This window comes from Abramis brama (genome assembly GCF_963993115.1).
Source record: "Abramis brama genome assembly, chromosome: 3".
In the NCBI taxonomy this organism is placed as follows: Eukaryota; Metazoa; Chordata; class Actinopteri; order Cypriniformes; family Leuciscidae; genus Abramis; species Abramis brama.
In genome coordinates, this window is record NC_139965.1 from 31,002,748 (window position 1) to 31,027,466 (window position 24,719).

Here is a 24,719-nt window from a genome sequence, read left to right on the forward strand (position 1 = left end):
AAAGTTCCTTGGTAGCCTTCCAGTAACGCAACCTAATTAATATCAATAATCCAAACCTTCGCCTCTATTGGGTGAACGTCGAACTAACATATATTCATTAGCTAAAGAAACTGGAAGTTTGCCTCAAGGAGACGCGATGTTTTTTTGACCAGTTCAGGATTTATGAGAGAGAGAGACAGAGATAGAAAAAAATAGGCTGTGTGAAATAAATCAGTTTATTACACAACATTTACATGCCTTCTTAACAAAGTGAGGGGGAGAACGATGACACTTAAAATAATTAAAGAAGGTCCAGCTCCTAGTGACTTGCCAACATAAGCTTTAAAAAAAAAAGATAAGAAAAAACATTCCTCACCATTCAAAGACCTGACAAGTAGTAATGATAAACTGTCCCTACTTAAAGAAAGTTTGAAAAGGTATGGTCAAATGCATTTTTACAGGAAGGAGGTAAGCAGACAGACTCACAATTCACTGTTGTCAATATTCACTGTAGTGTCATTCATGTGTAAGCCTATAAAACAAAACTGGACATATTCTCAGATTTTCCCTCACTAATGTTGTAAAGACTTCAGAAATCTGCGTCAGTGACTAGTCAGTGTGCTGGATGTGTTGTCATTATGAGCAAAACAAAAATAAAGGCTGGTACAGGTTTATACATTCATTACAGTGAGCATTACTTACACAATTCTGCTATCTTAATAAATACACGGGTGGGAGAATTAATGTTGCTCTTCCTTTAACAGATGCTGTCACCAAGCCAGTGGATTCATCTTACACTGTACCCCAGTTCACTTTTTTCCCTTAATGATGATTCTCTTTATAGACCATTGCAGATTGTAAAACTGACACAAAACATTGTAAATGAAAAGATCGACGCCTCAGTGAAGGAAGCAGGACGAGTAAAGAGGTTGTGAAGGATGCAATCTCTGTTCTGTTCTATTGTAAGGTGTCCACAAATGCATCAAACTCGTCAATGTTTTTCTCATAAATGGCCAGTTTCTCTGGAAGAGAGTCCTGCAAAAATACATTCATATACAAATTCAAATACATTCACTTTACCAAACATTTAACTATAAACACATCACAATGTTACAGATGTTAAAACATCATACTACTAAATCAGTCACCCTACAGTATATATAGTTTGTATACAGATTCTAAAAGAACTACACTTAAATGATACTTGCAATTATTTAATAGTTCTTCATTTTAATATCCACACAATTACATTTTTTCAATTATGATTTTAACACCAATCCTGGTTTGGTGCTAAATAATCTATCCTATGTATATTCACATGCCTTTCTTGCTTTAAGGTCATCCTGTCCCATTTAGACTGCAAAAATGTTCAGAATGTGCTGTGACGCGAATATGTGTTTGTTTCTCACCAAGTCCTCAGCCATAGACTGAGCGCTGACATCGATGGACAGGCTTGCGAGTTGAGGAGGGTTTTGAAACTCTCTATAGAAAGTGCCTAGATCCATTGGCAGAAGGTCATCCTTAGAGAACGCTGGTTTCTGTTCGGCACACGTAAACACAGAACTGGTCTTTAAACACAATATGAACCATATCTGTCTTTTACCTTGTACTTCTAAGAAGGTTTGACTAAATAAATACTTGCTTGTTTACACAGTTGGTTTCATAGTACAATTCTCATGTCCCAGCTGCCCACACAAAACAAGATGGTATTTTCTGGTTTTCTCTCTCTAGTAACATTTGTATTGATTTTTAGCTCAATAATCAATAGCTCTGATCAAAACAGTTATGGTCTGTCATGCATAAACAGACTCAAGCAGGTCTCTTTGGGCCTCTCTGAGGCAACACTCACTAGCTTCAAAGGAGTCCATTTGGCGTGGGATACTGCATCATTTAACACTGTACTTATGAAATAAAAATACAGAAGAGTAAAGTCTTCTTTAGATTTATTAAACATCAATCATCTGGAGCTTTCTCTCAGGTCAGAGTCTAGGCTTCTTTTCAGATGAATTATTGACATGTCTGGATCACTATCTCTGATCTGTGAAGGCTTGATAAACTCCCTTTTGCTGTCAAACCTCTCTAATGATGCTGATCAGTCCCCATTCACTCAATGTTTTGCTAATGCTGTGCCTTTCAGTGTGCTCACTGCAATATAGCTCTCAATATCTTTAGAGGAAAGTATGAAAAACTATTTTTTTTATATCATGTTGTGGTGCACCTACAAAGTCAACCATGACAAAGTCGTCGTGTGGCTGTCCCCCGCTGTGGCTCGAGCTGTTTGAGTGCAGGCTGCCTTGCAAAGGAGATGAAGGGGCCGGGGATGGAGGAGGGTGCACCTGCAAACAGAGAAAAACATGAAGAGACAGTGGAGGACGCAGCTGCACGCTAAGGACATGTAGTGGGTTTGCTTAAGTATACCATTGGGTCGTTCTCCTCCAGGTCATAGACTCTTGGAGCGAACGCAGCAAAAGGAAGATCCAGACTGTTTGTCGTCACCTGGAGTAACACATTTACACAACACGTCAGAATGCATTTTGCAGGCTTGGCCCACCTTCGTTAAATGAATGTGGCATTGGTACTAGGTCATGTGGCATTGGTACATTAGAGGGGATTGCGAGGTGCCATTTAGGCAAACAACTTTTGAACAAAAAGTTGTCTGTAATAGGGAGTAATTATTGGAATAGCTTACCGCAGTCAATAAGACAGTGTTCTACATATTAAACATCACCTTAAAAAGTGGCTTATGTTGAACCAGATGTGTAAAAAGTTTACTTAGACATTTTAAATAATGTGTTTGGAGTTTTTGTCTATTAGTGTTTTATGTATATTTGAGTACGTGTCCTTGTATGTACCTGCCTAGGGACTATGGATGTTAATTAGCAATGTTGCTATAATCCAATTTATTTACATTTTGTATTTTATACTAATGTTCATTAACATGCATTGTCCCTATCAAATAAATAAACAAATGCAATTTTCTTACCTCTCACTAAACATGAAAGTTGCATTATTCTCTGTGTATACTGCACTTATCAGTAACATTTTATATATCATATACTTATGTTATTAGCAAGTCTTGGCTTATGAATATTAAAAAAAGGCATGCTTAACATATACACTATCATTAAAATGTTTGGGGTGAGTACAATTTTTGAAAAGAAATGAATACTTTTATTCAGCAAGGTTGCATTCAATTTATGTTTTTAATTTAAGAAAAGATTTGTATTTATTCATCGAAGAATTGTGGGGAAAAAAGTATCAGTTTCCACAAAAATATTAAGCAGCACAACTGTTTTCAACATTGATAATAATACATTTTTCTTGAGCAGCAAATCAGCAGATTAGAATGATTTATGAAGGATCATGCAACTGAAGACTGGAGTAATGAAAATATTTAAAATAGAAAACAGTTATTTTAAATTGTAATAATGTATTTTTTAATATATAGTTTGGATTAAATTCAGCCTTGGTGAGCACAAGAGACTTCTTTCAAAAACAATAAAAACCTCACAGACCTCAAACTTTTAAACGGTAATTCTATGCTAAACAAATCAGTAGTTCATGTAAACGCAGAAAAAGATTTTATATGAAAACATTTAAATAAATTCAAAGAACATTAATTGATGATGGAATGTTCTGATAGTTTTTGTAAGTGTATTCTAACCTGTGTGGTGGCTTTGTTGACAAAAGCTCCAACTTTCCTGGTGAAGGTTGTCTCTGGAGCATCAGAAGGGCACACAGTCTTCACCTCGCTACCACACACACACACACACACACACACACACACACACACACACACACACACAAACATGGATTCAAACTTTGCTGAATTGACAAATAAAAAAATCAGTACTGAACAGAATCTCTTCACACTCTTACCTGCCACAGGATGTGGGCGGTGCCGGCTGATGGGACTGTCCAGTGGGGCATGATGGGATACGACCGTGCTCAGCTGCAGTGCCATGATTAGGTTGAGCCGGCACCTGAGGGACTCCACCTTCTTTACCCGGCACAACCATCTGATTAGGTAGAGAAAAACACATGGCCACCTTGGTCAGGGCAGAATGACACACAAACATACACACACAATTCTGTAGGCAGTAATTCCCAGCAGCTGGTCTACATCAGAGGGGATGAAGGGCATGAAGTCAGGACAGTGTGTGTGTGCCGTACCTGGTGAGGATGTACAGCAGCAGTACAAGTTGTAGGATGGCACAAATCCACAGTTCCCAGGGCAGGAGTCTGATATGACAGACGAGAGCTGTACAGCTGAGAGACAGAGAGAGATTCATGTCACAATGGGAGTCAAATGTCAGATTAAAAGCCCTTTTAAAGTCCGGTCCTGTATTAACCTCACTACAGAGCAGAGAGCAAGAGGGAACAGAGAAGCGGTCAGAGCAAACACAATAATAATTCAAATAAAACAGCAGGCAGGTGAGCTCAAGGAGAAGACAGCAGCGATTGTAGTGTGCAAACAATCTCTTGGATGGGTATTATTACTGTATAACCCTCTTAATTAAAAGGTTATACGAGGTTATGAAGGGTAAGCAGTGGAATATAAGTTACTGGGCCAGGCCACACACACTCTTTGCAATTATTCTACCAGCTGCATGCGTGTACACACACACACACACACACACACGCGCGCAGGACTCACTTGCTGTGAGATGCCAAGCCCCATGAGGGGAACCTTCAGTGTGGCCATCAGAGCCGGCTTAGGTGTCTTAAAATGTGCCTTACTTACAGTACACGCACACTACATGCACACAGAAAGAAAGAAAGAAAGAGAGAGAGAAAGGAAGAAAAACAAGGGCAACAGAAATGAAAGCACTACCACAGAAAGAGATAATGGGGAGAGAGAGAATCTGATGCTATGGCCACATAAATGGTATTTTATGACCGTATTGACTGTTAACATTCGTCTTCTGAACCCTGCAATACCACACAGTACAGCAAGACCAGTGTTATTTTAGTATTATTCATATACTATTTTAATATTTAGTAATATTTTGAAATAGCTTTTATTTTTAAACTTTCATTTTAATTTTAGTTATTTTGTTAAGTTTTTTTCTTTTTATTCATTAAAAAAAAAAAAAAAACTATTTTACTTTTATTTTTACTTCAGTTTTAGTGATTTTAGTACTTCAGCTTCAACTTATTTCACTTAGTTTCCAAGGCAACAATTCTATTTTAAGTTTTTTCAAATACTGAAAACTATTTGTTTTATTTTTAGTTTACAATAACAACACTAATCAGGACACCAGTCTAACCAAACAATGGGGGTGGGGAAACACTTCAGATTTTTACTACACAGCCGTCTCAGATAATTTTCGTGACTGGAGGAATAAAAAAAAAAAAAAATCATAATCACATATAAAGAATGATAACCACAGAATGAGACTCGTGAATGAAAACAGCTTATCCATTACGAGAGGTTAACAGTTAATCTCTTAAATGACAGGCTGCACTGCACCTGTATTGAGGCTTGACCTGCACAAAGATGGTGGTAAAGGGTTACTTTTGATGGGACAGATGAGTAGGTGATAGTGACGGCATTACCTGTGATGGTGGGGAGGTGGAAAAGGATGTGGTGCACACCTCCTGAGAGTCTTCTATTCCTGCATAAGTCCCTCCCTCATCTTCTCCAGGAGTCCTAAGAGAGAAATAAGAGGTTAAGAGAGCAGTTGAATCTCTGTACTATCAGTGCGTTGAAGTGAGACACCTTTATTAACAGTTTAAATCCAACTAGGGATGTGACGGTGAGGAAATTTTCCCACCGGTTCATTGACGCGTGTCAACACCGGTGTTGGAGTCGGTAATGCAATAAATCGCGGTAATGAATACGTACGATATTGTTATCGCGGGCACTTCAAAATACCGTGAAAAATAATAGATCAGAATTTAGATTTTTAGAACGCACATTAGCTTATTTTCCATCAACCGCTTAAAAAAACACGTGCTGCGCGAAAAACACGTGCGCACTCTGATGTAAACAATCCCCATATGCATAAGCCCTCGTTTACACTGCAGGTCTTGATGCCCAATTCTGATTTGTTGCCTATATCTGATTTTTTTGACCGTCCGTTTACACGTTCTTTCAATTGTGACCCATATCCGATTCATGTGTTCACACTTGCCATACTATCTGAAACATCACGCATGTTTAAAGGGTTAAATTACCTTGCACAGATGGACGAATGCAAAGTATGATTGAGCTCTGCAATATATGTGAAGTTCGCCAAACACCATGATTATGAGGCGGAGGAGGACGAAAAGTGCTTTCTTTAAATGCAAATGTTTTTTGAGTATTTCATTTGTGAAGGTAAAGCATGTACTCACTATACTCCTAATTACAAGCAGGGGCGTAATTTGTGGGGGGGTTGGGGGGGGGAGATAACCCCCCCAATATTTATACCATGATTACATGAAAAGGAGGCATACCCAAACTTCAACCCCCCCAATGTTCAAACCAAATCTACGCCCTTGATTACAAGAAGAAAAAACTGCTCTTAAACTGGGTGTGTGACAGGCTGTGGAATGGGGTTTGGTCGAGGAAAATTTTTCAGTCAAAAGATTTATTTTTGCTTTAACTCCTATCGGCTGATAACGATCAGTGCCAGATCAATCGCACCCTTACTTTCAGCATTCTTGCCTTTTTGGCCTGCCTTTCTTTTTCAGCTGTCATGAGCAGCTGAAATGAATGTCTTATGATTGTGTTGCTGTGCTATTCTAAACAATTTGCTAAATTATGACCTCCTTTGTTTGCATATAATAATAGATTCTCTGCACACACAATCTTAGGCATAAAAGATTATCTTTATTTATTTATTTATGATGTTATAGGCCTAGTGCTATTCAAATGTCATTCAGTTCAACTATTCAGCTTAACAGGGTCAGTATGTGTAACCCTAATCAAAATAATGAAATACCAAATTTCAAAATAAAATGTTTTATTTATTTATTATTATTATTTTGCATTAAAGACTAAATCGAGTCTATCAAATAAAAATGAAATAAAATAAGGTTAGGTGAAGTGTCCTGTTAATTTAATCAGCAGTAACGTTAATCATTGCAGCCTGTGCATATCTCAGGGCTGGTGGGAGCGTATTGTGGCGGGCTTTAACGAGAAGCAGTGGGCCCGAAATTTTTGGATGAGCAAGCCAACCTTTGATATGTTGTGTCAACGTTTGTCCACATTCCTCTCCTACGACGACACGAAGTTTCGTCGGGCCATCCGTCCCTTTGCAGAAGCGCGTCGTGGTTTCTCTCATCATTAAACTGCAAAGACGTTGCCTAATGCCTCAGAAAATCCGATCTGCCTGTTTACATGACAGTTGCATTGGCACATATCTGATTTATATCTGATTTATTTCCACATATGAATGAGGCCTGAAACCGATCTCGAAATATCCGAATGCATGCATTTTTTTCCTGTTTACACTGTCATAGAACACATCCGATCTGTATCACATATGAGCAAAAAAATCGGAATTGGGTCACATTTCACTGACAGTGTAAACGAGGCCATAGCTCTATTGTACAACTTTCTACTGTAAAAACAAAATGTAAAAAAAACATTTTTCTATACTGAAAAAGTATACGGTTCTATACTGCTATATCATCAATGCTGAAAAAAGTTGTGCTGCTTAGTATTTTTGTGGAATTTTCTTTTTTTTTTGATTAATAGAAAGTTAAAAAGAACAGCATTTATATGAGATATAATTTTTTTTATAAAATTGTACAAGTTTTTTGTAACATTGTAAAACAAAAATCGTACTGACCCCAAACTTTTAAACAGTAGAGTACTATGAGTTTTCACACCTGTAACTGCAAGGATGCATGTGTGCCATATTAGTGAAGGGTCGTTCCACAAAATGATCAATGATAATACCCATGATGGGGCCTGTCCTCTCAAACTGCCTGTGAAAAAACACAAAGACATCTAGCACAAAACTACAATAACCAGAATGCCCAATCTTTTAAACGTGTTGCATACGGGAAGCTGTAATGCATACCTTGAAGACATGAGGGCCAAATTAATGCGATACGCACAGGACAAAGTGATGGTGCCTATGGGAGTGCCTACAATACCCACTCGCACTGTCTGGAACCCTGCGGAGAGACGTGAAGAATCTGAACAAATACACAGCTCTCTGCAGAATATCTACACAAGATTTATTAGTATTTTGCTCCTCACAGTATTACCTTCCCCGAGACCTGTCAGCTGGACATCTCCAAAATAGATCCTAGCAAAGAGATATTATTAAGATAATGTCAAGTCAATTCATTTATTTATATAGAGCTTTATACAATACAGATTGTTTCAAAGCAGCTTCACAGTAATAAACAAGAAATAACTGTATTATTGTTGCAAAGTTCTTTAATTATTAAACAAATACAATTTCAGCTGTAAAGCAGCTCTAAAAAGAATAGTGTTATTATTCTTTATTTAGTTCAACACTGTGATTGTTGCAGAGTTCAGTAATTATGAAACGAACTCAGTTCAAATATAAAGCAGCTCTACAGAAGATTATAGTGTCATTATTCAGCTCACAATTGGTATTCAGCTTCAGTTTAGTTAAACAAGTGCAAAGTTGTGTCATTTAATAATATTCAGCTCAAGTCACTTCATTGTTGATTCAATTCAGTTCAATAACAGTGTCAAGAAATGTAGCAAAATCTGATTGGACATGTTTTCCCCGCATGAAATCATGTATTATTATGAGGCTTTGTGGAGCATTGAAGGAAGTGTGTTGAGTACCTGTAGAGTATGACATAGTCATGGCCTTGTTTACGCGAAAGCTTGTAAGCAGGTGTCACCCTTGTGATGGCCAGTAAAGACTTGAGCAGCAGAGACAGCCGATTATAAACTGTATAGGACACTTTAATGTCCTTATCACACCTGGAAAAAAATCCAAACCGTAGTTATGTCCCGGTATATGTTGTTAATGTACCAACCTCTACACAGAGGACAGAGCAGTTGACATCTGAATGTGTAGGGGATCAGAGTGCTTACTTTTCATTCATTTCCAAACACCATGTCTCCAGCTCCATTGAGTCTCCCTGCATTGGTAAACACAACTTATTAAAACTCAAGTAAAAATCTTAGGCATGTTAAACATTTTGTTTCATGTTTATCATAATACTGTTATTATACAGAGAGTGAACAAAAACTAAGACTAGACCTCTGAGGTTTTGAGGGAGATCTCCACACACATGGATCGGCCGATGCCAGGCAGCTGTCCAGCAAGAGCTTTTTTTGCCTCATGAGTCACCTCAGGGATGTCTTTTATTGCCAGATTAAACTGAGAGAGAACATAAAGACACACAGACAAACAGAGTTCATGTTAGTTATGATGTAAAGAAAACAGGGCTCTTTGTAAAGGGAGCATCCTGAACGTGTTTTACCCAGTCTGAACCGGTCGGTGATGAAGATGAGCAAGTGGTGATCTTCTCTCCAAGTCGGGCTTGAACTATAACCTGCACCGTCTGAAAGACACACAGGTAAAACAAAGTACATCATCACTCTGTGTCGACTGGGAGACCAGATTTCATGGATGCAACAAAACCTAATAATGTATTGTTTAATGCAATCACCTTCAAGGCAAAGAATTTGATGAATTTATCCAAGTCTTTCTTGTCCTGTGGGCTCAGATCACTATCCATTGTCGCATAAGCCTAAGACATACAAACGAAAGACAGTTTTCTCAGTAAACAGAGGAAGAGCTGATATACTTGACAGATAATAGTACAGTAATCGAAAAGGTATATAACACACATAATTAAAAGTCAAGTCAATTAGTAGGGGAAGATGTCCCCTTAAGAACAATGTAAAAAAAACATTTACATTTACTTTTTTTTTTAAATCAGAACATATTCAGATATTTATCAATTTATCAGCCAAAGTGTTATCAAGGGAAATGAATATAAATTATTCAAAGAGGCCATCTTACTCCACTCCACAGGTAAACTTTTACAGAATGTATAAATGACTTTTGCTTAATATAGATTAAAGTGAGATAGTGTCATTAATGTAAAATACTAAATAATCTATTCTATTTTAACTGAAGAATAACTGATTACAGACAAAGCAGAATCCCAGTTTATTCGATTACATATAACAGACACATGAATGCATTTTTAATTGATTATATTTTAATTTAAGTTGTCAATAACAACACTGAATTCAAACTGAATGAGTTTATCCTATAGGTTTTATGAATAGCCAAGATGTCTGAAATGAACATCTAACTTGTGGAATTACTGAATAAACACAATATAACAATGTTATTATTACATTATTATTATATAATAATAATAATAATATGTCACTAGGTTCTTCTGTTCTGAGGGCAGAATAATCTTTTCACTTTAAAGTAAAAACTAGCCTATATTTTTATACTCCACAAATCTAAAAACATTAATTTGTCCACAACTCCTTCATTAACAAAGACACAAAAACTACTACAATGATAACAGATCAATAACGTTACTTTCCACAGACATAAAATTCGATCAGTTAACCTCAAAACTGTTTCGACTGACTAAAAATGTTGATATTCAGATGACATGAAAAAGAGCATAGCCATTTACCAAATGTGTTGAGTTGGGATTGTGTGCCATGTATAGTCAAAAGGAAAAAAAACAATATGGTGGTGGGGTCATCTTTTGCACCATCCCACCTTAATAATAGTAATAATAAACGAATTCACTGATGTCTTAGTGTCATTACTGTCACATCTCTGACAGCTCGCCTCTAAGCATTTAATCATGTAACGTTACTCAATAGAAAACAATAACAACAGCACTCTTCTCTTCAAAAACAGATTTATAACAATCAATGTCAACTGACAGTGAGTTCATCCGAGTAGAGATTTGAAACAGCAGACTCGCTATTTGTTTTCGACAGCCAAACATCTCAAGTTGTTTACAATCATCTGAATGTCTGTGCAGTCAATGCTAACACCTTAGCACAACACGCGCACATACTTACAGCTCATCACAGAGTGGAGATTCAACTGTTAACACGCAGAGTGTGACGTTAACGGTGCAATTCACCGTAGCTGATTGTGTGAAACGGTAAAATGCAGCCTAAACGATCCTGTATTTTCAATTAATCACATCGTAGCACCACAACATCACACACTGACGGGCGCCCCATTTTTGTTTATTTTGCTTGGGTTTGGCTAAGTCAGGAATGACGTGTGGCATGTACCGATTCAACAACACCACTTTCGTTATTTAGTGAAAAATGGTTAAATACATCTAATAACTGTTTGTAATTGTTATAATAGCACATATAATATGGTATATTTTAATATGCATCTCCCCGCTCTTAATTTGTTGTCAAAAGTAACGAATACAACTATCGAAAATGCAAATAGTGAACAGGAAATTTGTTACGGCTGTGGCGTCACATTTCAATGTCGGCGTACACAAACAATCACCGGCGCTGGTAACGTTTTTAGTCATTCGCACTGTTTCCACTGCATTTGTGGTCCTCGATTAGATAGATAATTTATTCAACGTGTGATAATTTATTAACCGGGAGATAATTAATATCAAGAATTAATTGCGTTCGTTTTTGTGTAAAATACTGTACTGTGCTGGTTACCAGGCGACAAACTGGTTGATTTAACCAGCTCAGTTTGAGATAAATGCTGTTATAAAAATATGTGATTTGGAATGGATAGGCTCTAGGCTTCTGTTAGCAGCCACGCACTGAAGAAATCAATGCAGCGGTGCATGCAGAAACATTTAGCACGTTTCGTTCCCGTAGCATTTGCTTTTCTATGAACTGCGAATGTTATGAATTAATATATATCATTAAAAAGTAGCCAAGTGTATGTGGGTGTTGGATGGTTTAGGTATTGACACGGCATTGCATGACACTCGCTGACATTCATTCACATGTGCCATTTGTCCATAGGTCTTCCTGAGAGTGTGGAATGGCAATCTCTATTGCAATCTTAGACTGTGACCTGCTGCTGCATGGTCGAGGGCACAAAACACTGGATCGATTTGATATCGATACGGTGTCGGATGAATTTCTACTGACAACATTCGGCTTCCCACGTGAGTTCATTTATTACCTGGTGGAACTACTAAAGGACAGCTTGTTGAGACGGACACAGAGGTCACGAGCCATTAGTCCAGATGTTCAGATACTCGCAGCGCTGGGATTCTACACAACCGGGTCCTTCCAGAGCAAGATGGGAGATGCGATTGGCATCAGCCAGGCGTCCATGAGTCGTTGTGTGTCTAATGTCACTAAAGCTCTGATTGAGAAAGCACCAGAGTTTATTGGCTTCACTAGGGATGAGGCCACCAGGCAGCAGTCGAAAGAGGAGTTTTACAGAATAGCAGGGATTCCCAATGTCATGGGAGTAGTGGACTGTGCACATATAGCCATTAAAGCTCCCAATGCAGATGACTCTTCCTATGTAAATAAAAAAGGATTTCACTCAATCAATTGCCAGTTAGTATGTGATGCCAGAGGACTGCTGCTGAGCGCTGAGACACATTGGCCAGGTAGTCTGACAGACAGAGCTGTCTTTAAGCAGTCCAGTGTGGCAAAGCTGTTTGAAGAGCAAGACAATGACGAAGGCTGGCTTTTAGGTAAGACCCAGAGTGAGACTTTTTCTTGACATTCCCAAAGAATTCTATGGTATTGTTTACATGTGAAAATGTCAATGTGTTTTCTGTCTCTGGCCTCCAGGTGACAACCGTTATCCTCCAAAGAAGTGGCTGATGACTCCAGTACAGAGTCCAGAGTCTCCTGCTGACTACCGCTATAACCTGGCCCACACAACGACACATGAGATTGTGGACCGCACGTTCAGAGCCATTCAGACACGTTTCCGGTGCCTGGATGGGGCAAAGGGTTACCTGCAGTATTCCCCAGAAAAATGCTCCCATATCATCCAGGCCTGTTGCGTGCTACATAATATTTCCCTGCAGTCCGGCCTTGATGCCTGGACTTTTGAGAGGACTGAGGCTACGGACCAATCAGGGGAGGATATCGATCCCACTGACACTGTTGATCCAGAGGCTCTAAGAGTTCGACAGGAACTTGTCCAAAATAATTTCAGCTAGGATGGAATTTGGGATTCACCATTTAATTATTTTTAATTGTTAATACACATGCCATTGCCTGTGCCAAAAAAAACAAACATTTTTTTGTTAAATGGTTAGTTCACCCAAAAATGAAGTTTCTGTCTTTAATTACTCGCCCTCATGTCATTCCAAACCCGTAAGACCTTCGTTCATCTTCGAAACACAAATTAAGATATTTTTGATGAAATCCGAGAGATTTCTGAACCAGCCATTGGCAGCAACGTCATTGCAACTTTCAAGGCCCAGAAATGTAGTAAAGACATTGTTAAAATAGTTCATGTGACTACGGTGGTTCAACCTTTATGTTATGAAGTGACAAGAATACTTTTTGTGCGAAAAAAAAAAAAAAAACGACTTTATTCAACAATTTCTTCTCTTCTGTGTTAGTCTCCTACCCTGTTGACATTGTAAACACACAGTGCATCGCTTCCGGGTTCTATGACAGAACGGCGGCTCAGCTCATTTAACTTTTTATTCATCAGTGAATACTGAAAAAAGTATCACAGGTTACAAAAAAAAACATTAAGCAGCACAACTGTATCCAACATTGATAATAAATCAGCATATTAGAATGATTTTTGAAGGATCATGTGACACTGAAGAGCAAGGGCGTAGATTTGGTTTGAACATTGGGGGGGTTGAAGTTTGGGTCTGCATATTTTTCATGTGATCATGGTATAAATATTGGGGGGGTTGTAATGCATAGATTTAAATATTGGGGGGGTTATCTCCCCCCAACCCCCCCACAAATTACGCCCCTGCTGAAGAGTAATGATGCTGAAAATTCAGCTTTGCACCACAGAAATAAATTATATATAATAATTGTTTAATCAAATAAATGCAGGCTTGAAGCGCATAAGAGACTTCTTTAAAAAACATAAAAAATAGTAATGTGTCCAAATTTTTGACCGGTACTGTACTATGATTATATACTATTGCTTGCTGCATAGTTATCAAAAATGTTAATATAATAAAGTCCTATCACATCACCATTTCGCGTGTTGTTGTCAGCCTACACTTCACACAATAGGCCTGTAGTTTTATGATAGTTTTCAAATGGTAAACGGTGTATCAATAAAACTTACATAGGCTAAATACAAGTGACTTGAATACTAACGATTAAAGTACTTTCGGTGCTGGTTTTGTGCAGTGCTTTGTAATCAATTAACATCCATTGTTTCAACGACGCAGATTAAGATCGCTTCATAAATGTTTATTCGTCTGTAACGATTCCTGAATGACTGGAAAATTACCACTCCACTTCATTGTTCAATGAAATTTGAACTTGTTGAGCCAGATGACAAATTGGTCGGTGTATTATATAATAACACAAACAGGCATCAATGAACTATGGAATATTTTAAAATATGAGTGAATATTGAAATGAATATGAAAATATTTTTATTGAATCAACACACTATCTTTGATTATTGAAACAAAAAGAAGAAGAAGAAGAAGTTTAAAAATGGTTTGGTTTATTTTTTCCTTCCGTACTCACTGGCAACGGCACCTCAGACAGACACGTAAAAATAAACGTGAATTTAGGCTACTTTAGTTAAGTACACATTGTCATGTTAATTATAATAAAATGCATTTTGTTTTATTGACCACAATAATATCATTGATATTTGTTTGAGGGGGGCACTTTCGATTAATTTTGAAAAAGGGCAGGGGCTCGAGCACCCAAAGCCAGAATATAAAGCTTTTAATTTTAGCCCGTGTTAATTAATGGTTTTGTTGGCGGCAAGACCAAGTAGACCGCTGCTCCGGAGGCTCGACTGTCAAAGGCGATAAATCAGATGGTTGTTTAATGAGTCTCGCAGTCGAGCCCGGTGATGAATGTGTGGAATAAGTAGAGAGACCGCGCTGAACAATGACGTGCTGTCCGGTGTGTGTGTGTGTGTGTGTGTGTGTTTAATGTCATTACTAAAAGAAGACATCCGGAGAGCGCAGCAGCAGCATAATCTGCAGCACATGAGCTCCACAAGAGTCTCCACTGGAACACAATGATATAGAGTCAAGCGCTGCTCGTTTTTCGGGAACTTTCGGGAGCAAAGTAAGTATTTCTGGAAGGCTTTGTTTCATTCTTTAACACAATAGCCTTGTATTTTAACTTTATTAGATTAAGAGTTGCATCTATGTCGCAGTTATCTGTCATGTCTAGCCACGCTTAACCCGAGGGAAAATTCATACCTGTTACATATATTGGCTGCGGTCATTTATTGCCTGAGTATTAATACTATTTAGATATAATATTATCAGTGATCATGTCAGAGTCTGTACGGAAGATGCTGAAGGCGAAGCTCGTTGTGCTGGGAAGAGATAACTGTGGGAAGACAGGTAACACTGCAGTGTTTTATTGGGTTCAATGATTATATATCCTATATCTTGACGACTGTAATAACTGTTTTTCTCTTTTGAACTCCAGCTCTGTGTGTCAGATTCATCACCAGGCGTTTTATTGGAGAGTATGAACATAAAAGGGGTAACACAAATGAAATACATAAACACTGATGATCTGTTGACCATGTGAAAACATACCTCCCCTATCATTGTAAAGCAACAGAATATAGCCGTTTTCACGCTGTATACATTTGTGTAACTGCATTGCAGTTGAGTTCTGTGCATCATATGACATGCCTATACTTTTTGTGTCTCAGAGGTCACCTACAGGTGTCAGAAAATCGTGGAGAAGGAGGCGATTGAGCTGGAGATTTTAGACACTGTTAATAAGGTACAGTGTACTTGAGATGAGATCTTACAGTATTGGCTCTTACCTATTAAGGGTCCATCTCTTTGTGACTGTGCATCTGCCGGCGTGCTGTTCTACTTGCATGTTTATCCACAGGATGATCTTGCCTTGTCAAACGGCTGATGAGAGACAGGACTCTGTGAACCATTCCATTCCTTTCATGTCTGCTGTGCTGAATCTCAGGCTGGTGGAGCGGCTTTAACAGCCTGCCTGCCATTGATCATGTTACACAATAGAGAGCGGCACATGTTAATTCATAGGATTAGGCTGAAGCATTACCATCTGTGTGAGTGCAGTAGAGTAGTGGGTCTGATATTTTGGATGACTCCCTTATGTGACACACCCAGTACTTATGAGCTGATGATATAAATAAGGTGTGTTGAAGGCATATTTTATCCAAAAATCATTTACACATTCTCTTGTCGTTCCAAACCTGTATGACTTTCTTTCTTCTGCGGAACACAATTTTTTTTTCCTGTCCATACAGTATAGACTACATTGAAGCGTTGTATGAGTTTTTTTTCCCTTATATACAATGAAAGACAGTGGGGTCCAAAATAACTTTGCACTCCATTGACTCATTATATGGACAAAAATATCAAATTTCAAAATATCATCTTCTGTGTTCCACAGGTCCCAATAAGGTCATAAATGTTTGGAACAACATAGGGGTGAGTAAATAATGACATAATTTTCATTTTTGCCTTAACTATCCTTTTAGATAATGACAAAATCTGCAGTGTGGGGGGACTCAAAGACCAGGATTGGGAACTCCATTTGAGAAGCAGGAGGTTTTGGTTTGTGGGAATTTAGTTCCTGGGGATTTAGGTCATTTAGTTATGACCTTAGTTCACATCATTTGTCCTCCAGAATTGCCTTCACAATCACATCTGTGAAAGTCTAGATGTGTGTCATCTCTATCCTCACTGCATCGCACACATTCACTCACATGCAGGAGATGAAGAACTATTCAAATGTGTGAATCTGTTTGTGTTCAGGAGTGTGTAGGACCTGCTGTGTCCTCTCTGGAGAGTTCCATTAAATGGGGTGATGGGTTCCTCATCATGTACTCCGTGACGGATCGCAGCAGTTTTGAGGCTGTGTCGCGCCTGAAGAGACTGATTGACCACGTTAAACAAACGCACGGTAAGGCCGATCAGACTGTGAATGATCACTCTGGGAGCATAGTGACTGTGGACAAACAGTAACAATGTTCTGTTATTAGCATTTTTTCGAGCAGTCATGTTTATGTGTACGGACCCTCCAACTAGTGAATAGCGCTGTTATCCCCTCGGTGTGACTCAGCCTGCCTTAATTGGTCTCAGTTCAGAGATTTCACCTCAGGCATGAACTCTTAATATAGCCTAGTACACTGCAGTCTGTGAGTGTGAGTTTGTTAATGACAGATAGATACGTGGAAAGAGATAAAGAGAGAGAGAAAGTATCACAACACTGCAGTCTTTTATTATACCATCCATCTCCAGGTACTGTCATTTTAATGGTAGTCTGTTCTTCTTCAGAGCTACATCATCCATTACTTCATTCTGTGTATGTTTCTGCGTGTCTTCCAGATATTCCAACAGTCATTGTTGCCAATAAATGTGACATGGAGAACGGCCGAGTGGTGAGGACGGATGAGGGACAGGTTTTAGCCTCGGACCTGAGGTCAGTACGCTTTGCTCTCACTGATAACTGCACAGGTTTATGATAGTAAGATATTTTGATAGTATGAAGTACAAATATAGGTAAGGTTAATATAACTGAATAGTTTAACCCTAGAATGCTTAAAATGCTTAAAACAGCTGTTTTCTATGTGAATATATAGTATTTTTAAAAGTGTAATTTTATTACTTTGATTCAAATTTTCCCAAGATTCTATTTCAAATAAATGCTGTTCTTTTGAACTTTATATTCATCAAAGAATCCTGAAAAAAAATTGTACACAACTGTTTTCAACATTGATAATAATGAATGTTTCTTGAGCATCAAATCATCATATTAGAATGATTTCTGAAGGATCATGTGACACTGAAGACTGGAGTAATGATGCTGAAAATTCAGCTTTGATCACAGGAATAAATTACTTTTTAAAATATATTAAAATAGAAAACAGTTATTTTAAATTGTCATAATATTTAACAGTATATTTTTCTTTTTTTATATTTTTAATAAAATAAATGTAGTCTTGGTGAGCAGAAGAGACTTATTTTAAAAACATAAAAAACTTTTGAACAGCAGTGTAAATGTAAATGTAAATTTAAATTTTTGTATTACTACTGCAAGTCAAAATGACAGAATGACCCATATGCATTTCCAATTAAATATTCACTCACCTTGTTTTTTGGGCAAAATAATAATATTTAGTTAGTAATATTTCATAATAATATTTAACAATAATATAAATATATTTAATTATAATAATTACAATGAATTCCTATACACTCCATGGATTACTCACAATTTCCAAAATTAAAAGGGACAATTTATTTACTACAGAATTTTGTCATAATAATAAATAAGATAACCACTTCACCACCCACCAGATAATTCACTACCAGTCAAAATTCTAAGCACACTTATTAGATGATCTTCAATGGCCCTGTGTTACGTCACTTACTATTTGGATGTGAAGGTTTTAAAGTTAAGGTTTCACTGGTGATGTAGGTGCAGTTTCTTTGAGCTGTCTGTAGCAGAGGACACTTCAGCAGTGGAGGCTGTGTTCGGGCAGCTGGTGTGTGAAGTGCGGCAGGAGTTTCAGCGACACCTGCTGGCTATGGACAAGCGCTCACGGATGCTGCAGATGAGACATGCGCTCAAAAACAAACTCACACGGAGTAAAACCATGCAATGGTGACAAGAAGGGCTAACTGCAGTTCAGACCCGACAACTATAGTGCTGTGTCCTGGCGGGCATGACTACCTTTCAGAGAAGAACAAGTGCCTTTTGGGTGTCCAAATACTGTAATGGACAGTGTTTGTTTGTATGTTTATGTCAGACAGCAATAAGCAGCAGTGTTTTTTAAAGGTGCAGTGTGTAATGTATGTGCCACTGGCAGCACTAAACAATGACAGGTAGTCCCAACTAAAACTTTTGCCACTGATTGAGCCAGAAGCTGATGTGTCGGACCAAAAAACAATGTTGATACCCACTCTCTGTGCATTAAACTGGTTTAAGAGAGTCTATAAAGGATTCATTTGACCACTTGAGCTCAGTGTACTGCTTTTGCATCACTATTACTGTAGGTAGTGGCCTTTCAGTGCAACATTCATTCTGTATTTAAATTTCATTTTATGTGTGAGAACTCATAAATGCATATTTATAGGCACTGGATTCATTCTTGTCTCGCATTAAAAAGTCGTGCCTAAAACGCCATGATCTATGTGTGGCAGATGATCTATGTCTTGTGACCTGGTATTTTGATGCTGTTTTGATCCAATTTCATTCTTATGTGCCTCTATGAGATTGAAATGTCATGAGGGAACAGAACCAATTATATGATGTTTTCCATTTTAGGCAGCTGTTTTTAGACTTTCTATATTCTGGCAGCGTGCACAATTCACTCTGTGGAGAACAACGTTTCCAAAATGGGTTACAGTATGGCTGATCTTTGTATAATTTATTGTGGTTATAAGTGTTAAAATATCCATTTGTTGCTTCAATGTAAAACACATCTAGAGAGAAAAACAGACTATTTAATTTACAATTTTATTTAGCAAAAATGGTAAAAATAAATAAATACAAATTGATCAAATGCTCCAGTAATAACCAGCTTCCTCAACAGAAAGAATTCATGAAGTTATATATTCAAATAACTTACACATGGACTTGAATTCTATGAGAAAAGGTAAACAGACATCAGGCAACACACAAGATTAAGAAACAAAACATACAAAAATGTTAGAAAACTAAAAAAATGAAACAAAAGAGCAATACACATCCCTTTCAAAAAACCATTATGAAATAATCTAGACAATTTTATACAACAAATTGATGTAAATTGTGTTTTTAATTTATAGTAAAGGACATTAGATTAAGCACTGATACTTTCACGTTGCAATAATCTATCCTTGATTTTACTTGAGGGTTTCATCAACCTGAATGAGGTAACAGCATGAGGTGTAAGAATGTGACTCTTCATAAGCATTACTATGCGTGTTGAAAACATGAACAAAAGCCTGAGCTCTCGGTAAACACTATAATATCTGAGGAAATCAGATTTCACACACTTCAGGACACAATACCCAATTCTTATGTGTAAGGAACATGAATGTGGAGACACAGTAGATTCCCATCTATCTCATCAGAAGCTCTGTGAGTCCTACTAGCCACATCTGGCCTCAGGATTCTTGTCCCTAAAGACAAGGAGATGACATTTGCAAATGTCACATCGGATGAGCATTTGTGTAAGGGCTCTTTTCCCTTTTATTTCTTTTTTTAAATGCACCGAGAAACCTGACATACCATTAAACCACCAAACAGAACGCAGCTTCTCTGCATGGTACTTTGGAATTTTCGCAATTGTGATGAAATACTTCTTAACTTTCATCAGACAAAATGTGTGAATACTTCTGTGACTGTTGAACCATTTGCTGAATCCGGAGCCGCATACTACTCTTCCTATTTCTGCCGTAGAAAGAGATGGTAAGAGTAGTTCTCAGCACTAGTATCCTCTTGAAAACTCAGATGCGATATAAAATGAAGGACAGATACCCAAGATCATCAGACTGTAATGGAATCGTTTTAACTAAAAGTAAAGTCTTTTCATAAAAACGTGAACGAACACACCAGCAATTCATTTTGTGTATTGTTAAAAGACATAAGCACTTCAGAGTTCTTATGTGTAGAGTTCAGATTCACTACAGGCAGCGCAGGCACTGTCCTCACTAACACAACCAGAATGATCACACACTGTATGACAAAGTAGGTTCTGTTACGGAAAAGGGGAAAAAACACTCGTTTTGCGGACAACTGACTAAGACACAGACAAGTCATAACACTACTATGAAACAGCCTAACATAGTCTATAGAACTTAAGGCAACCAATACACAGAGGCTACTGCAGGCCAGAGCTGCATGTTCAGCATTGAAAACACTCACAAACCTGAAATGAAGATATAAACACTGTAGATATTTCTGTCTTTTATCAAAAGCGACGCACCCCTTGTGTGTTCGACACCACTGTTTCTGAATTATTTCTTGTGCTTTTTAAAAACACTATGGAAGTGTCATCTTGGCACATGATGCAGTGTTCAAGCTACCGCGGCTGTATCTCAGGTGTTACAAGTGTTTGTCTGTGCTTGTTCATGTGCAGTCACACACTGTGAAATATACAGCGGTGAGAGAGCGTTGGAGAAATGCAAAATGTAACGAAAGTAAAGCGTTATTAGAACAGCCCCTAGGAGACAATGGTGAAGTAGTTGCGCTAGGCACGTATAACGTACGCCTGCTGTGTTGTGCTTTTGGACAGGTTTACAGAACAGTGTTATCACCAAGTAAAGTGACACCATGCGTGTTAAAACGATACAGAACAGAAGCCCTTAAATTGGCCCATAAGCATAACGTTACTGGCACACCGGTTTTACGGGATATTTCTGACTGCATGATTCCTCGTAAGTCGTTGGACAAGGCATGAGACCCCTGCTACAGTCTGGGTTAAAAAACTAAAACTAAAAAAAAAAACCCTAAAAAGTCTTCTGAATGTGGAAATGGAGTGAGAGTGACGTGAGAGAAGTCTCAAATCATTCCCTTCTGTGACTGCGCCTGAACTGCGCACTCAGTAAATCACATCTGGTCAGTAGATAAGGCATGGTCAGAATTTACCTCACAGACACTTCAGGACTGACACTACAAATACTACTCTACTACTCTTAAATATCTATTTAATGTTCAGAGTAACATAAAAGAACAGTTCCCTGTGGCATCGGTTATTTGGCAGAACAGAACTACAGAATTATTTTTGTAAGAAAGAAGAAAATTATAAATAAGGTCATGTGTAAAAATAGCAAAACTTATTTACAGAAATGTTGTTTTCGGGTTTTTAAAAACACCACAAAGTAGACAAATGCAAATGATAATAGTTAAACCTCCAGCAGAACACCTGGAAGACCTGTATTTCTGTCAGTGTGATAAAGAACCTGTTTTTACAACAGAAAACTAGACGAAACAACTGCACCTCGGCTGCGTTTCACAGACAAAACGGATACTAAACTCCTCGACGCGTCATATCTTATGTCTTAGATCAGAGCTACAGGACCTGATAGGAAGCTGCACTACTCATCTAGCAGGACGAGACCTTTACCCGATCCAGCCTTCAGAAGCTTTCCCACTCAGAGGTGCTATGGCAACTGTATCAGGCACACAATGGTGTGATATCTTTAAATTTTATTACTCTTTTCTATATCATTATTCTTTGTAGAAATCTTTTCGGTGTGCATACGTTAGCATACACATTGCTGGTACTTTAGGAACCTCCTTCCTGCATGTAGTAAATGGCACTATGGATTTTCTTTCCCTCATAGATACAAGAGATGAAACAACAACACAAAACAACAACACTGTTAACTGGCACGCTTTAGGCCCCAACTGCTGCGGGGTGGTCAATGCTATTTTACCCCCTCTGTCACTTCTGTGAGGGGTACGATCGGGCCGAGGAGGCCCTGTGGGATGACGCTGAGGTCACTGTTGTTATTGTTCTTATGTTTTTTTGTACTCTCCTCCCCGGTGGGCGTGGTTCCGTTGGTACTCGGAACTGCCTGGTTACTGCTGTTATTGCTGAAAGCTGCGGCGTTTGTATTTGTGGGTTCGCTCCTGATTCTGGACGTGCTGATGATTTGTGCGCTCTCCTCACTGCCCTCATCGCTCTTTGCGCTCTCAGCCTCGACGTTATTATTAGTGGCGATCTGGTTTAAGGTATCGCTTGTGTTTGTGAGGGGGCTAATTATAACCATAGCTTCTGAGGAGCTTGTTGCGGTATTTGTGTTGTTGTTTGTGTCTGTGGTGACCGCACTGGAGCTGCTGGCTTTGGAAGCTCCATTGTGGGACATTTCTCCGTTAGCCATGACCCCAGGGCAGATGAAGGGAGACAACTGGATCCCTCTGATCAGACGCACCAGCCCTTTCATCTTCTCAAGCGAAGCCTCCATCTCTCTCTGCTGGGCCAGTACGCTGTTCTTGCTGTCCATACATCTCTGTGAAGGGAGAGAGGACACAGTGCTGCTGACTCGTACGACCAAAATCTCACCATTATATAGTTATGGAGGTACGGGATGAATTAACATCACATTTAGATTTGTAATTTCAAGTGGATGATATGAACTTAAGGATTCTCTCACCGTTATAGAGTTGCTGAGCTGTCCGACTTGGTCTTCTAGTGTCTCTCTCTCCTGCCGCAGCTCTGTGCTCCATGTCTTCAGGCGATCTTTCTCTCCCTCTTTAGCTGCGGGGAAATGAGTGTATGCATAAATCTCAACAGAAAGCACAAGTCGGGTTCTGGAAGTAAAAATCCCGTTCATTTCCTCCACAGGATTTTTTAAAAAACAATTCTGTAGAAACTTTGCAAGAGAGACCAACCATGATTGTGGAGCGACACGGGGATCTTCAGGGGGTCAGGGAGCAGGTCAGAGATATCCTTTTCACACATTTGTCCATTTTGGTATAATGTTAGATCATGTTAATTCTTAATGATTCTACATTATTTTAAAGGGCACCTATTATGCAAAATTCACTTTTACATGGTGTTTGAAAATACAGTAAATGTGTGTTGGCAGTGTATGTACAAACCACCCTATAATGATAAAAATCCACCCAGTGCTTTTTTTTTAATCCTCATAAATCATAAGCAGTGTCTCAGAACAAGCCGTTTTCAGATTCAGGGCAATGTGACGTCCTTTTGCACAAGCCCCGCCCATGACTGTTGACTGACACTGCCGTATTAGCATAGACCCGCCCTGAGTGAGATGTACACAGACCTCCATTGTTTTGACGCCAGAGCAGCTGTAGACAAGAATGCCTTCCAAGCGACTGAGGTGTTTTGTTGGATGCAAGAATGAACATAGCAGTCATCATTTACTCCCAACATCTGACGCAGTGGATTACTTTTGTTTTTGAAGGGAATGCGCCCCCCAATCTACCCAAATGTATTTATGTTTGCGTGAACATTTTAAACCAGACTGCTTTGTGAACGAGGGTCCTACAAAGCAGGCTTTGCCAAAAAGTTGTTACTAGAGGATGGATCAGTACCAACTGTTGTGTTTGTGAAAGGTAGAGCGCGCACTTTATTACAGTTCATCTGACTTGTTTTACGGATATAAAGTTTACCAGTTTATTAAGCACCCACTGAAAAGGTCTGTATACATTTGTTTACTGTTAGTTGTAACGAGTGTTTTTGTGCAATTCGCTGTGTATGTTGACGATAATGCCAGGGAGAGAGAGTTTATGGATAAGACTTTAATGCGCACTTCTTGTACTGTTTTACTCAGCTCTTACGGTGATTTTCTGGACTAAAACAAATGCTTCATCTTTTGTGTGAAGAAAAATATAAACTTCATAAAACTCATCAGTAAATTTGTGGCCATCATTTGGACGGGGTCTGCTACAACAGGCTTGTACTAATAGTGGATAAAAGCAAGAGGACAAATATGTTATAACCATAATTAAACTAAACTAGACCTGTTCTATCTCCATGCAGAATATATTCTTTGGCTCTATAGGCATTATTGCCCGACTCCGGTTCAAACTGAACACTGCTAGTACAGTTTTATTAAAACCAAGCTCCGAAGAAGTCTCATTTCGGATTTTGTCACATTATGACATAATAGTGTGAGAAAAGACCCCCTCTGCAAAATCAGATCAACGTCATTCACATCATGAGTTT

The 24,719-nt window shown here is 38.5% G+C and overlaps 4 protein-coding genes across 9 annotated transcripts in view; 2 read left to right on the forward strand and 2 right to left on the reverse strand.

Annotated features, from left to right (window-relative positions):
- Positions 1-197: 197 nt before the first annotated feature.
- atg13 (ATG13 autophagy related 13 homolog) lies at positions 198-11,212 on the reverse strand. 2 transcript variants are annotated; one of them, XM_084107379.1, is made up of 18 exons: positions 10,973-11,212; positions 9,577-9,657; positions 9,388-9,468; positions 9,165-9,284; positions 8,996-9,042; positions 8,741-8,881; positions 8,185-8,225; positions 7,995-8,091; positions 7,801-7,899; positions 5,539-5,632; positions 4,637-4,735; positions 4,153-4,248; positions 3,859-3,998; positions 3,644-3,731; positions 2,398-2,475; positions 2,202-2,315; positions 1,389-1,517; positions 198-1,014 (listed from the first exon to the last, which is right to left on the reverse strand). In XM_084107379.1, exons 2-18 carry the CDS (start codon positions 9,643-9,645, stop codon positions 937-939), a joined length of 1,611 nt encoding a protein of 536 aa, XP_083963505.1. In that variant the 5' UTR covers positions 9,646-9,657; positions 10,973-11,212; the 3' UTR covers positions 198-936. The 2 variants fall into 2 exon arrangements, with proteins under 2 accessions (XP_083963505.1, XP_083963506.1); XM_084107380.1 differs by lacking the exon at positions 4,637-4,735.
- Positions 11,213-11,377: 165 nt separating this feature from the next.
- harbi1 (harbinger transposase derived 1) lies at positions 11,378-14,086 on the forward strand. Its single transcript, XM_084109883.1, has 3 exons — positions 11,378-11,434; positions 11,909-12,597; positions 12,698-14,086. Exons 2-3 carry the CDS (start codon positions 11,928-11,930, stop codon positions 13,072-13,074), a joined length of 1,047 nt encoding a protein of 348 aa, XP_083966009.1. The 5' UTR covers positions 11,378-11,434; positions 11,909-11,927; the 3' UTR covers positions 13,075-14,086.
- An 887-nt stretch (positions 14,087-14,973) lies between these two features.
- LOC311078537 (ras-related and estrogen-regulated growth inhibitor) lies at positions 14,974-19,595 on the forward strand. Of its 2 annotated transcripts, none has more exons than XM_084107386.1 (7): positions 14,974-15,151; positions 15,358-15,435; positions 15,524-15,580; positions 15,756-15,829; positions 16,846-16,993; positions 17,419-17,512; positions 18,512-19,595. In XM_084107386.1, coding segments are annotated over exons 1-7 (642 nt in total). In that variant the 5' UTR covers positions 14,974-15,150; the 3' UTR covers positions 18,702-19,595. The 2 variants fall into 2 exon arrangements, with proteins under 2 accessions (XP_083963512.1, XP_083963513.1); XM_084107387.1 differs by having other exon boundaries at positions 15,018-15,151; positions 15,343-15,435.
- phf21aa (PHD finger protein 21Aa) overlaps positions 19,539-24,719 on the reverse strand; it is a 29,940-nt gene continuing 24,759 nt past the window's right edge. For all 4 annotated transcript variants that reach the window (XR_014605198.1, XM_084107385.1, XM_084107383.1 and 1 more), the window contains 2 exons: positions 23,179-23,282; positions 19,539-23,034 (listed from right to left, as the gene is read on the reverse strand). Coding sequence is in view for 3 of the 4 variants with exons in the window: in XM_084107385.1 (XP_083963511.1) it covers positions 22,450-23,034; positions 23,179-23,282 (689 nt within the window). In the remaining variant the exon portion in view is untranslated. The remainder of the gene's footprint in view (positions 23,035-23,178; positions 23,283-24,719) is intronic.